Source organism: Sminthopsis crassicaudata, chromosome 2 (genome assembly GCF_048593235.1).
Source record: "Sminthopsis crassicaudata isolate SCR6 chromosome 2, ASM4859323v1, whole genome shotgun sequence".
Taxonomy (NCBI): domain Eukaryota; kingdom Metazoa; phylum Chordata; class Mammalia; order Dasyuromorphia; family Dasyuridae; genus Sminthopsis; species Sminthopsis crassicaudata.
The window spans coordinates 172165090-172181139 of NC_133618.1; the positions used below are offsets into that span (position 1 = coordinate 172165090).

General features: G+C 32.9%; 1 protein-coding gene across 2 annotated transcripts in view; it reads right to left on the reverse strand.

The window, feature by feature from the left end:
- Positions 1-5911: 5911 nt before the first annotated feature.
- The window catches only part of PLCB1 (phospholipase C beta 1), an 814021-nt gene continuing 803882 nt past the window's right edge, over positions 5912-16050 (reverse strand). The window contains exon 32 of one of the 2 annotated variants that reach the window (XM_074287888.1): positions 5912-9546. In XM_074287888.1, the coding sequence (XP_074143989.1) occupies positions 9316-9546 (231 nt within the window). In that variant the 3' untranslated portion in view covers positions 5912-9315. The remainder of the gene's footprint in view (positions 9547-16050) is intronic. The other variant, XM_074287889.1, reaches the window with a different exon arrangement.

Below are 16050 nucleotides of genomic sequence, written 5' to 3' on the forward strand. Positions count from 1 at the left end.
ATGCCTCAGTTCCTTTAGTTACACCCGCCTACCTTAGTTACACTCTCCCCCTCTGGTTCATTAAGACTACTCAGGGCTACTTGCTCTAAGGTTATAAATTGTCAATGTGTAAATTCAAGATAAGGGGGAGTTTATACTTCCTGGATCTTAATTCCTCCTGTTATCAAGAATTTATGGTCCTACACCCCATCTATCATTGTTCTTCTTTATTCCCAACTTACCAGAATGTCCAGTGCCTCCCCCCATCCTGTCAGAACCGGATTGATAGTCTGTTCCTACTCTCAATACTCTGACTCCACCCCTGCCTAGGTTTACCCCTGTAGTTGAGCCACCTGCATATTTATGTCATTGAGAACTCACATTGGTTGCTGGATGCTTTGGACATCAGCTCTGGGGGCAGCATGCCTCCAGCACAATCTCTCCCTTTCAAATAAATTATTAAAAACTCTCTAATCTCTATCTTGCCTCAGTTTCTCCTGCATTACACATACAAGTTTATGGACCCTCTGAAATCTACCCACAGCTCCTTTGGAAGGGGGAAAAAGGTCTATGGAATCCAGAATAAGAATCTTCATTTTAAACAAATTTGATTTTTTTGTGTATGAGTAGTTTACATTATTGTTTTTTTTTTTTCCATTCTACTGAAATCAATAGTCCTACTTGATCTTAGAATTTTGACATAGTAAAAGTAACAACAGTAAAAATCATCTTTTTAAAAAAATTTCCCCTCAGACAAGCAGATGTCTTTTTTTTTTTTTTTTTTTTATATATATATATATATTTTATAATATTATCCCTTGTATTCATTTTTCCAATTTACCCCCCCTCCCTCTATTCCCTCCCCCCGACGACAGGCAATACCATACATTTTACATGTGTTACAATATAGTCTAGGTACAATACATGTGTGCGAATATCACTTTCTTGTTGCACAATAAACATTAGAATCCGAAGGTACATGCAACCTGGGCAGACAGATATTAGTGCTAACAATTTTCATTCCCCTCCCAGTGTTTCTTCTCTGGGTGCAGCTACCTCTGTCCATCATTGATCAACTGGAAGTGAGTTGGATCTTCTTTATGTTGAAGATTTCCACTTCCATCAGAATACATCCTCATACAGCATTGTTGTTGAAGTGTACAGTGATCTTCTGGTTCTGCTCATTTCACTCAGCATCAGTTGATTTAAGTCTCTCCAGGCCTCTCTATATTCCTCCTGCTGGTCATTTCTTACCGAGCAATAATATTCCATAACCTTCATATACCACAATTTACCCAACCATTCTCCAACTGATGGACATCCATTCATCCTCCAGTTTCTAGCTACAACAAAAAGAGCTGCCACAAACATTTTGGCACATATATGTCTCTTTCCGCTCTTTAGTATTTCTTTGGGATATAATCCCAGTAGTAGCGCTGCTGGGTCAAAGGGTATGCACAGTTTGATAACTTTTTGTGCATAATTCCAGATACAAGCAGATGTCTTGAAAAATGTTGTTTCCTTTCAGAGGTAGAGCCAACATGTGATAACAATTAAGAAAAACCCTCTGGCAATTCCTTCAGGGGCAAAAGAGACTGAGTCCTAATTGAGAGGAGGTCCAATGTTACAGAAAAGTCAGGGCTAGGACTTCAGGGTTACTATTAATTATTGCTTCAGGGTTTTTATTGAAGGCTGATATCCAATAAATGTAAAAGAACTGGAGGAGAAAGGTTCAAAGTCAGAGAATCTTAAGTAATCAAAAATCTTAGGTGATCTAAAAAATTAAGTATGTTAAGTATCCTAATTATCCAGAGTTTTGACTTCTTTATTGCATCTGTTTATATTTCCTGTTCCACTAGGTGTTGATTTGGTGGTCAAAGTTGGAAAGTAGCATGTTTCCTTCTGACTCAATCACTTATAACAGGCTATAACTTCATGTATTGCCAATACAAAACAGATTACATATTTATATCTATATCTATACACTCAATACATACATGTCTATATACATACATAATATGTATATTTTTGTTGCTCTTTTTTCATGTACTTCACAGTTCTTTGTCATCCCATTTGGGATTTTCTTGGCAATGATATTGAAGTGGTTTGCCATTTCCTTCTCTGAGTCACTTTTTCAGATAAGAAAACAAGCAAACAGGGTTAAGTGATTTGCCCACTTCACACAACTAATAAGTATGTGAAGAAACCAAATTTCAACTCAGGAAGATGAATCTTCTTGACTCCGGCTCACTTGGAGATTGGGATTGTGAATTCTTTTGCAAAACCCGTGGCACTGGCCTGGGGATCCCCAAACACTGTTAGGATATCTCGCCCCTCAACAAAACCACTGCCAAATAATAGATTTTTTGAAGAAAGGACCATGTAAGTACTCTAATTCTCTTAGAAAGATTGGAAGAAAACACCACCACTTATCTTTAGTGTTCTAAGAATAAATTTTAAAAATACTTCAACTTTAAAAAAAAGGAGAAAATGAATTTGAAAAGTCAGAGGTTCATCTTGACTCATTTTCAGAATAATATATATGGATGAAAGTAACACAGAAGATAATAGAAGAAAGATATTTGAGGTTTAATGATACATTTAGGGATCTCTTGGTAGAAGGGAGAAGTGAAAACTTCATGGGGGAAGGAGATTGGTTCTATTACTATGTAAGTGGCAATAGGAGAAAGGCCATCAAGTAGCAATCAGAAGAAGACAAATAGTGGTGATTGGGGATTTCATGTTCAGGACTATGTGGAAGGGCATTTCTAAGCCTAACATTAACAATAAAGAGGCATACTGTACTTCTGAAGAAATTTCTGGGAGATTGCAGAGAGAATTTCAGAGGTTGTCAACCCAAAAACTAATACCCAAAACAGGAATCTTATGTAGGAAAAAAATAATGCTGGTATATTTCTAGAAAGCTTTCCTAATTATTATAAAGTCCTTGGAAAGAAACTTAAGACTTTGAAGATATAGGTAAAGTTTTATTTATTGTTGTCAACTGAAAATTAGAGTTTCAGAAGAGAAAAGCATTTTGGCTATGTTCAGGATTTTAAAATAACAAATAGAGAAGTTTATATTTTATTCTAAAGTCTTTGGGAGACTTGAACAAGGAAGTAACATGACATGATCAGTTATGACAATTTAATGGAAGATGTATTAGAGAGAGAAAATATTAGATTCCAGGAAACTAATTGAGGATGCTTTAAAATTGCTATTCAGTTATGTCCTACTCTTTGTGACCTTATTTGGGGTTTTCTTGGAAAAGATACTAGAGTGGCTTGACATTTCCTATTTCAGCTTATTTTACAGATGAGGAAACTGAAGCAAATAGAGTTAAATGACTTGACCAGAGACACACAGTAAATATCTGGGCCTGGATTTGAAATCAGGATTTTGTGACCCCTGGTCTGCACTCTATCCACTAGGAGGATATTGCTTGTCTTCATTTTTGGTTAATTGTCCTTGTTTCTATCTCCAATAAGTTTCTTTCCTTGCTTCTATCTTTTATGTGTTCCTTCTAAAAAAATTAAGTTTTGGAGTTCCCTGTGTAGCCATCTCTCTCTTAAGATGATTGTCAGAATCTCATTGTCTTTAGATTTTCCATCTTAAATAACTCCCAACCCTCATCAGTTGATGTATATTGTAGTATTTTAATCCTTGACACTAATTCTGAATTCACTGAAATCTACTTTATTTATTTTTAGGTACTTTTGATTGTTTGTGAATTTTGTCCCTTGGTCCTTGAAATGAACTACAACTTTGTGTAACTAATACAATGTTATTCCTAAATAGGAGTTTCTGGAGAACCTCACCATCTAAAGAGAATATCTTTTCACATTTGAATTTCATATTAGATTTCTTCCAAGAAAAGAGTGAGTTCCTTTTTTGACTATACATCTTTCTATTTCATATCAATATGACATATGATATCATAATAATCAGGGAAATATCAACCACAATTGACTGTATTCTTATTTGCAAATGAAGGCCATGTGAATTCTAAAATTTCTTTTATCCAAATTCTTACTTCCACAGTTAAGTTAGGAGATATCCAGAGCTTGAATAGCTATATTCCTCCACCAATGTCTTAGAAGTACCTCTGTAAGGTCAGAGGTGATTTTTGAAGCAACTGCTTCAAACTGTCACCCATATGTTTCTTCCCCAGATTATCATAAGAGATTCATTTAGACAGCCAGTTTTAGTACTTTTTAGAAAAGGATATTTACTGTTATACAATAAGAATAGTTTGTACAGAATATCCTCTGAAATGTGTGATATACTATAACATAGAGAACTCACAATAAAGAGGAAATTCATAGTTCATGATTATTAGAAATCCTTTTCTCTCATTGGATCTTCAAGAAGTTCCCATTAAGTATGGTACAGTTTAATTTACTAAGCTCCTTAAAGAGCTACTAATCTAATACATTCTTGGTTCTTAAAGATACAGAAATTATCATTAGCTGATATGGGGACACTTCAAGGACACTGATAGCCATATGGAAACCTGTGTAATTATGATGGAAAGAAATTACTCGAAAGATAAGAAATTTAACATACTCCAGATTCTTCAAAGCTGAAGGTCTTCCTCTGTTTAAATGGAAGAAGGAGGGAAGATCTGATCGACGCCTGAAGTTATAATTCTCCCAATCCCAAGAAATTCCTTCCTAGAAGAATTATAGAAAAACACACATTCTCATTGCTAGTATTCCTTTCATTTCTCATCATGCTTGATACTTTACAGATAATTCTTAAAGGATTGTCCAAGTATTCCAGCTAAAAGGAAGAAACTTCCTTTCTATCTGGCATTATTTTGGCTTCATCCAATGGCATTCAAATTTCATATTTTTGTTTGATTGATTGATCATGTTTTCACATAGTGAAGACATCAGAGCTAAAATGGAATCTTATACAAAGAATCTTGGAAGTTTAAAAAAAAATCATTAATGAATCCTTGTTGAAATCTGGCCTTAAAACAGAGCAACTCACTCTATTATACCAAATGCTATTGTATAGTCAAGAACAAATAAGCATACTGGGATCTTGTATTCTACAAATAAGTCAATTATATAAAGATGTAATCTATAGGGAATATTGCTTGCAATAGTCTACTTCTTCCCTACTCATAGACTTCTTAGGAATCCCTTCAATAACTGTTTATATTTTTATATAAAAAATTTTATAGATGAAAAAAAAAAAACAGAGATTAGTAGCATTGATGATCTCTTGTTCCTTTACTTTCTCCTTTTATTGTAGCTCCTCTCACCCAGATGCTATCATTATCAGTCACATCTAATTCCCAGGCCTTCAGATGATCTCTGGCCACTGTCTCCTACAGTAGTTCTTTACCTATCTTATCTCAATCAAAAGTCGTCAGAGATCACTGGCCACCATCTCACTGAGCAGTGGTTCTCACGTTCAACAGAGCCCCAACGACAGCTGCATGCAAGCTCAAGGTCTTTATTCCACGTGTTTACATCCTAGTGATCTCCTATCTGATCTCCTGCTGACTCCTAGTGAACTCCCTTGAACTAGTAAACTAGTAAATATGCATTTGGATAATATTTGTATTAAATTTCACTAGCAAAAATCTGATGAATAAAATCTATAAAGATTTAAACACATGTGTAAGATGATTCACGTGGGAGTAATGGGTGGAAGAGGAAAAAAGATTTAAGGTTGACATAAGCAGTAAAGAAATAATAGCCAGAGCTACCCCAAAGTTGAATGGACTAACTCATGAGGAAGTGAATACTATTTCCTTGAAAATTTTCAATGAAAGACTAGATAACTATTTGTCAAAGATACTTTACATAGGATTCTTATTCTCTTTGTAATATTGAGGGCTTTCAAGGAAAATGTATCATTCTTGCTGCTGTAAGGGGAGCTGTGATTTCTGGAAGAACACTGAAAAATAGCAGTTATCTTGTGTTAAGAAATTTTTTTTTTATTTTTTCCTTTGGAACTGTTGATGAAAGCACATAAAATTACAAGTGGAAGAAACATCATGCCACAAAATTGCATAGAATTATTACAAAAATGTGAATTATGCATTTTAAACAATTTGAGGTTGATAAACCAAAATATGTACATTTTAATAGCTCAAATAGTTTGTCCTATCTTTTTTCTTAAAAGGCAAAAATCACAAAGTCCAATCCATCAAGACAATATTAATATAATGTACAAGAGCAACATTAAAATCAAAGAAACGCAAGCAACGTTCCTTTAGAAATCATCCAATGATTGCTTAACTAATACACATGTATTAATTAATATATGGCAATAATGAAACAATTAAATTCCAAAATATCTGGCATTTCATTAGAACTTTGAAAATTCTGTTCACGCTGCCAAAACCACACTATTTTCAGTAGTATAAAGAGATAGCTGAAGAGCACAATCTAGGTAAATGCAAGGCTATACTGTCTATTAGAGAAACATCCACAGTACAGAATTTCATACATTCAACACAGAACAAGGCAAATACATAAAGGCACAAGACCTCACATCATAAAGACCCCCCTTTTTCATCTTAGCCTATTTCAAGTAATATTAATATTATTAAATGATATTTGTATCACTGTTATAGTTTCAACAATGCAAGATATACAGTGTTACACACTACCCTACAACTGCAAAAAGTATCACTGTACAGATATAAAAAATGTGATTACAGTAAATGGTCAAATACAAACATATTGCAAAATAGCTACAGTGGTTAAGATATGGAAAACCAACTAACTGAATTGTTTTGTATAACTGAACTGTTTTTGTATAAATCAAAAATTACTCAGCCTTATTCTATTTCCAGACTAAAATTCAGCACTATCTACTGTATTCATTACAATGCTGTGGAGTTATGAATATCCTTATTAGTTTATCCATCATTCAGTTAATCTGGAATTCTGTTATAAAATGGAGCATTCAATGGAGACCATTATAGCTTCTTTATGATCACTGTCTTTATCTTCAAAGTGCCAAATAGAAAGATTTTTAAAGGATTTCCCTTTTTCTAAGTGGAAGCTTTATTCAGTGAATCAAAGTAGTTTACTTCAAAATACAATCATCTTGAAAGATCAGGTGACTCCCCCATATTTTACTAAAGTTGTTTAAAAAAAATTATTCTTTAATGTTTGAACCTAAGCTTGATCTTGATTGAAACTGAAAATTAACTTGTAGTTATTGCTTAAATGTAAATAATATAAGGTGCACAGAAATATTAAACTCCTGAGGGAATACAAGTTAAGGAGCATAAAAGTTTTCTGATATTAGATTGCTTTGCTTTGCTCCTGTCAAAGATAATTGTTTTAATTTCAATAAAAGATAATGGGAACATCTCCTATAGATTTAAAGCTAAATATAAATATTATATCTATGGAATGGCAGTGTGTTATACTGACTAGAGCTTTGTTTGGCCTTGGAGGCAGAAAGACCTGAGTTTGAGCCCTGTCTTTTTATACATATTAGCTTTGTAATCCTGGACAAGTCACCTAGTCTCTCAGTGCTTAAAGTACTATATACATTACTGAAAATTTGCTGATCAGTGGAGGGAATTTTCCTACCAAGTGTTCCCTCATGCCAATGAAATCACAGATCTGGAACAGCAACAATAAAAGCAGTTATGCTGATTTTAACTTGATCAAAACTTTCAAATATAATAATCTGTTTGGTCTATACCATGTGATTGATTTGCTGTTTGTAGTTTAACATTATATAAATACAGATGACTGTCAATTTTCAACTACATTAAAATGTGATTCAGTGGATTAAGTGCATTCAAAATACATTTATAGCATTCAAAAAATGGGCTTCAGTTTCAAACCTTAGTAAAATTGAATTTTAATTAGGGCAAAAGATAGCTGTGGAAAATAAAATATTTCCAATATTGTCAATCTCTTTTCTGTTAAGTTCTACCCTCTTTAAACATGCAGATAGACCCTTAAAAACTAATCCTTGAAACCAATTATTTAAAGCCTGCAAAATATGTGAGTGTTTTATGTTCTAACAAACTTTGCTTTATACCACCAGTGCCAAAACAAGATTTTCTTAATATTTTAATATAATTTAACATCTACATAAACTAGATATCAGAAACTTGCTTTCCTTACCCACTTAAATCTGAATTTCATTTATTTTATTATACATGAGGTTGTGTTCACTGCCAAATAACAAATATACCCACATATATAGGAATGTGTATAAATACACACATGTTGTTCTATGTGCATATGTTTGTATGGATACGAGATATATTTATATATATATATTTATATATGGGTCTGTGTGTATTCTCTAGATAAATATTCAATCTTTATTTCTATACCCCAAAATAAAAGGACTATAGAATGTGAGAACTAGTCTATAGTCAATATGACTCACTACAGTCTGTTTGCTATGGCTGTGTCTACATATTCAAGGTGGCTTTACCCTTTTGATTCATAGGCCAATTATTTGCCAACTATTTCATCAATACCTTTAGTCTTATAGCTAGTGAGTACACGACCTGTGAATCTAAATGGTCAGATCAAACTCAAAATCTCTGAAGATACCATAGTCTACCTAGCTATGTGGCTATCTTGGTTGAATCCTAAAATAGTCCCTAACAAACTATCCTGATATGTTTTACTGTTTTAAGCCATTGTTCTGGCTGCATCTGGATGTAAGCAAGTTATGCTTTTTCAATTTAAAGAAAAAAAACTTTTAAAAAAGTCACCACCATTTCTTGTGGTGAAATTTTCAGCAGCAAATACAATTTTACCTCTATGATAAACATAATATCAAAATAGCAAGCCACCAGTGCTTGCAGAAGCGAAGAAGATAAAACAATTTAAAGCAAATATTAAATTGATGATATGGCTATTGACAGGCAGTTAAAATAAAAGCTCAAATATGGCTGTTACAAGGCATTAAATAGCATTGCACATTTCTGTCACTTTCTATATTGGTTTAGAATACTTTGATTTCAAACAGAAACCAGCAAATGGTTTTCTTTGTTAAGTATTCCCAATGGTGCACGTGGGCCAATCTGACTTAGTTAAAAAGAAAGTAAATATCTATGCCTATATCTCTATGGTATACACATTATCTTCCTCATTAGACTTGTACTATGTGTCGGCATGATTAACTGAAGAATGAGAATGAAGAACTCTGCAAATCACTTTGCTAGACAGATTCCTTCAAGTGATATGCATTGTATCTTCTGATACAATATGTAATTTGCAAAGCCTCTTGATACTAGCAGCTGCTCTGCTCCATGTTCACTATAAGAAAGAGGGGGAAAGACCAAGCTTTGGGAAGACATGGCTCCTGCTTATGGATCATGGGGGCAAGTTAAAGGGGTGTATCAAACACTTTTTCTGCATTGTCTTCTTCCAGTTCTTCCTCATTTGGGGGAGACTTGTGGTTCACTTTGCTGCTATCTGAAGTAAGGGAAGAAGAGACTGAACTGTGATTGCCTTCTTCACTGATCTTTCCTTTCATGGCTTCCTGTACAAACTCCAGAATTTCCAGGGGGAGCCTTTTGAACTTGTCTTGATATTCCTGGTCAAGTTCCACCTGCATCTGGAAAACAAAAGAGAAAAGTCCATTCTAGGTGTTCGGGTTTCTATAATCATGAACACTCAAACCACAAACAAACAATAAATGATGAAGTGTTAACAAGGGAAGAAATAAGTTCTTTGAGGATCCACATGGATCCCAAAACTAAAATGCTGGATAGGTTGAAAACATTGAAAAGATTGTCAAAGATTTCAATTACATTTGTGCTTAAAGATAATACTATCAGTCTAATAGTTTAGAACAGCAAAATGGTTATAGAATATGCACGTACTTCTATACGTGTGTGTACATACTATATACATACATACATGCATGTAGGTGATACATGACCTATCTTAAACATATATGCTTTGAGGACCTCTGAAAAAAATAAATGGACAACAAAATGCCTGTACTAGTAAAAGTAACTCTCCGTGTCCTTGTTTGTAAAAATAAATCCAATCAATTGTTTTGACTTTAAAATCTACTATATTTCTTAGCATATATATATATGTATCTTCTGAAATATTGAAGTTTATGTCTATTTAGGATAATTTAATTTATAGATTCCTAAATCAGTCAATAAGCATTAATTATACACCTGTTATATGCTAACGACTGTCTAAGCAAGAAGGATATGAAGAAAGACAAAAAGATTTCTTGTCCTTGGGGAATTCACAAGCTAATGAGGGCAGTATATTTGTATTTTTAGCACTTATCAGTATAATAAGCATTCAAAAATGTTTTACCTAATCTAATCTAATAACCCAATATAATTTAATGTACTTTGCTACAACATTTTCACTCAATTGACCCTATAACTTGTACTCAGAAGGAAGAAAGAATAACCCTTTTCTACTTTGAACTGGTCAGATGATGTAGGGTGTCACACACAATAAAGGATATTACATTTTAGGTGGGACATTGGAAAGCCAAAGATCTAAATTATATAGCCAGAATATTTAATGTTTGAAAATGTCCCTGAAGAGAAAGAATTATCACAGGGAAGTAGTGAATTCCATATCACTGAAAATATTAAAGTGAGGATTGTATGACCAATTGTTAGCAATGTTGAACTAGGCCTATGTGGTATCTTCAATCCCATTCACCTTCAGGATGAATCTATGCTTTGTTGAAAACTGATTAAAAAGTTTTAAGGTATTGGAGTAGGAAGTAGAGAACTCATGATGAATGACTGATCTTTTCAATTAAAACAGATACAAATATTGAACACTATAGCAGGGCTGAAATCTGAAATTTGAAAGAACAATCTGAGAAGATCTATGTAAATCATCAGAGTGCAAAGAAATCTTTTAAATGATCCATTCTGAGCTGCTAATTTTAACTATGAAGAAATGAAGGACTAGAATAAGTTACCCAACGTCTTGCAAATTGGGTCTTGAACCACATCTTCAAATATGTAGAGAGATTTGGAAACCCTACCCTACAAACATTGACAGGGTCATATAGAGAGATAATAGATATGAAAATGCTTTGGAGAATAATAGTAGCTACCAGTGAGACTAATTTTTGGATAGAAGGCTCACAATTCCTTGCTAGGTATAAATAACCACAAATACCACTCTACTATTAGTAGACTTCAGCTCATAATTATCATCATGATACAGAGTAGGAAAAAACAACTTAATTGTGGAGAGATTGATAAAATTTTAATCATAAACTGATGATATATAGCATTGAGAACCCAGTTCAGGTTGTGAGAACTTTCTACTGGACTTCAGGCTCTTTCTTTGAAGTACTAAAAGGGTTTGGAGCTAGGGTCTGTAGTGCTGGTCTTTGTCCTTTCCAGTCTAATAAATTCCTCTTGTTTTTATTCCCTCAAGAAAAAAGAAGCAAATATCAAGGTAATGAATATCTCCAACATTGAAAAGTTGAGATACTTATAAATAGGTTTTTACTAATTTTCATATTCTGCTGAAGAAAACAATTTTCATTGTGATGACTACAAGATAATGATGATGCAAAAGCACAAAACCAAAACAAATTCATCTATAAAACTGGACAAATGGTAATCAATGGAGCTCAATAACAAGATAGTAAAATAGCCAATTTATCTCTTGATTTTGTAACAATTTCATTTGAAGTAGAAGCTTAGCAATTTCACAGTCCTTTGCTTGAGTAAAAATTCTCCCCATTGTTTGACAGGTTCTACTTTCTTTCATCATTACAGTGAACTGTTCTTCAATTTTTAATTATGTATCACAGGATTAAAACTTCTCTGTAGAAGACAGAATGAGAGAAAAGTTAGGTTCTCTTAGGAAATAGGAGCCAGTTGCATATAAGATATCTGAAAGTAAAATTTAAGCTAGAGAACAGCATGACAGAATTCTATTGTAGCTCACTGAGATGGATATTTCAATCTAGCTATTGATTGTTTGGGGTAGTTTTGACTGTTTAGAGTTCCCATTCCTATGTTGTTGCTATATTATTGCAACAATTGGTTTGAAAGTAAAAAATGATTTATGAAAATATATCCAGCAATTCTCTGTGATTAGAATGAAACTTTATCTTAAAAATCCTTATCAATGACCCAAATTAAATTACAATTCTAGCAAATTTGTCCTTCTAGTTTTTTTCAATTTTTCCATCAAACAGTATATTTAAGTCCTTCTGTTTTGTTAACTTGTGAATATTTCACTTAAAATGATGCATAAAACATGATTTTTATTTAGAGCTCAAGGAATAAAATGGTATCTCTGAAAAGTAGTTCTAATTTTCTTGATAAATAAAGGACATGGCAGGCATTCTATGGTGGTGTTGCATGACATATTAAGAGATATGGGCCAAAGCTAAGAGTCATACATTATTCATTCAAAAAAATAGTGCTTTGGGGATCTATTATTATGATGTGCTTATTTGGAGCTATTATCATAGTGTAATTCTTGTTGGTTTAGTGATCATCAGACTATATTGATAAAATTATAGTGGAGAATTTCTAGTAAGAAAACTCCATTGCCTCCTACAGCAATATAATCCATTTTTAAAATAACAAATTATTAGAAAGTGTTACTTATATCAAACCTATTTTTGCTTTTTTACCACTTATATCTAATTATTTCTACTGGGAACAAAAGTTATTTTTCTGATTCATGCTCTTCAAGTATTGAAAGCTTTTTCTCCTCCACATTAAACACCCCTAAAAACAAAGGAGATTCCCAATAATTGTGGAATGGATAGACACATGATGTTACATGGACATAATGGAAAAGTTGACTATAAAAAATATAAAAAGGCATAGAAATACTCATAAGAAACTGACTCAGAGTGAGTGGGAAAAAAAGGAAAAGAATAGAAACAAATAGAAACAAAAGAAAGATGAAACTGAATACCGTCTAGTTATTATTCAATCTTGATTCAAAAGAAGTGGTGAAAGAATACTTCCCCCCCACTTTACTGAAGAAATGGGAGACTTTTGAATACTTATCACACTCATTTGAAAAGTTGGTTAGTTATGCTGAACTGTTTTTAATTTTTTATCTTTTATTCTCTGTTTAAAGGATCACTCTCTGGGTATCAGCAAAGGAGATATTTGTAGATTAATTTTTATTATAAAACTAAAGTTAACCATAAAACAATTTTTAAATTCCTTGTTTCTCAGTCTTCAAATGGTAAGAACTCCAGGCCTTTCATCATCTTGGCCACTTTCTTCCGGTTAATTTGCAGTTTATCAATGTCCTCCCTAATAAATGACATTGAGAACTAAACACAATATTCATTCAAGATGTAGTCTAAACAGGATAGAGTATAGCTGGATCATCATCTTCCTATCTCTTTTACTGTTGCCCAAGATTTCATTAGGTTTCTTGATTTTCATATCACATGGATCATTCAACATATAATGCATCATTTTATAGTTGTGTGATTCATAAAATTTCTCATCAATTTCTTTCTTTTGACTAGGTAGTTTGTAGTCTACTGCAATCACAATATTACTTCTGTTTCTCCCTCCACTAAACTTCACAGAAATATTTTCCACTATATTCCCCTATTGGTTTCTGGATTTCTTCATATTAGTATACCTTAATATATAATGTTATTTAGATCCATCCTTTTCCCAAGCACTATTTTGTCATTTTGCTACTTTTGAACAGTCTATAGGCTCTTTTCAAGCCATATTCCCATTGTGAGTCTTACTTATCCTGCCATATTTAATTAACTGAGGTTGGATTTGTCTTCTTGTGTTAGGGATTCCATTCCATAAATTTGTTATATTTGTGCATAGATATCTGATATCACAGTTGTATTACTGACTTTTCCTAGATTTTGCCTCTTAAAATTATTGGATGCTTCAACTGATATTCTCTCTCTGCTACAGTTACTTTTCTCTACTATCTCCTTGGTACATATAAATAGCCAGATTTCTTCATCTGATCTTTTTCTGTTCAACAATTCACTTCCCAAATCTATCATGATAAAAATACCACCTGATGATCAACTTTTTGAAACTCCCTACTGGCAGCAAGGTATAATACAAAGGGAACTTTGGACTTGTTCTTGAACTTGGTTTGAATTCTGGCTCTTCAGCTCAACATTTAAATGACCTTGGGCAAGAGCTTAAGGGCTATTTTCTTCATTACTAAATGTGTGAGACAAGATGACCTCCAAGATATCTTTCACATCTATATTGACTAATTTTACTTACCAATCACTTATTTACCACATGATAAATCTATGAGACTTAAAAATGGGCTAAAGATCTTTTATCCAATATTAGTTAAAAATGCCATTTTCATTCAGATTATATATTATAGTTTTAGAACATTTAGATACCAAACAATGAGGATCCAGATAAATGTAATTTAAAAAATCATAAGATTTTAAGAAATAATATCACAAACTGAAAATTACATAGTTTTTGAAGGATAACCCTTTAGTTAATGTTGCATGTGGAGCAAAATTACTGGACTTGGTATCAGGAAGACGTAAGAATGAATGCCTCACTAGCTGGGCAATCTTAGGCAAGTCACTTGATTATTGTCACCCTCAGTTTCCTCATCTGTAAAATAATAATAATCTATAGCACTTCATAAATTTTTTGTGAAGATCAAATAATAAGATAGAATTTATGTGATAATTGAAGATTTATAAAACACTTTGAAACTATTTCATTTCATCCTCACAATAACCATAGAAGGGAGGTGCTATTATTATTTTCATTTTATAGATGAGGAAGCTGAGGCAGACAAGGGTAAAATGATTTGCTCATGGTCACATACCTAGTAAATGTTTGAGGGTGGATTTGAACTCATGTTTTGGGGGCTATCTTGTTAAATTTTGCAAAGTGCTCTTCAAACATTAAATCACTAAATATCAATTGTCTACCACTAGTACAAGTGTCCTGTGAACAGTGCTTAATAGTTCCTCCCTGATTTCTAAGTAATCAGGTTCAATTCATAAGCTAATTTGGCATTCAGAAGACAGTTTCTGTGACTAAATCTTGATTATAATGAAAATAAAACGAGCATAACTTATGTTTAACCCTGAAAATTTTTGTCAAAGATCATCCATGCTTGCCACATGGAAGACTTTTGTGATTGCCTTCTAGGATCATAGAGTTAGTTTTGGAAGTGACCTCAGAAGTTCACATATTTCACACACAAACACACACCACCACCCCCACACACACCATTTTATTGATGAAGAAATTAAGTCTTAGAGAGACTAAATTGAATTGTCTAAGTTACATCAATGAAAGGTAAGAGAATTCTAATCTATGCAATTTGATTTTAAACCCAGCCCTCCTTCCCACTGTCCCATGATGTTTAATGACAGTAATGATGTCCTTTAAATATATTGACTTTGATTATCAAAGAGAAAGCAAAGTCATTCATTTAGGATATAGCTAAAGTGGAGAAAATAGGATTTTTCCATTTTTGCAAAGAAGTAGAACTTCAGAATTATATAAATGTGGCTAAAATCTGAAATAGGCCACAGTACATGTGAAAGAACAATGAGTTATGTACCAGATACAATCTAAACTAGTTTTCCAACAAAGCCAACTGAAACCAGGAAAAACACAAACCACAGTGATGCCATATAAAGAGAACTCAAAAACCACTATAGAATTCTTAGGAAAATAAAGGGGTGGAAAGGTATTCTTTTCTGTTAAGACAAACTATATTTCCTTCAATACTAATGAGGAAAACAAAGACAGATATTTGTCTAAGTTTTTTTGGTTTTTTAAACACTGAAAATAGTGTGAAGAATTTGATTGTCCAGTACCAAAATTTAAGTTATAATTAACTTCCAAATAAATCCATGTAAGGGAAACTTTTAGTTCACTTAAGAATGTAACACTTGCAAATATTCATTTTTTCCATTACTGGCAATTAAACTAATACTTTTTGGTCAGGAAAAGACATAAGAAGGGGAATAAATACCCAAAGGGAGAAAAATCACTTACATTCAAACTCAATCCTTTTCTTCTTTCCTCTCAATAAGAAAACCATCAGAGAAATTTTACTTTCTTTGATGTTCCAAAAAACTCCCTAGGTCTCTCTAAATTTT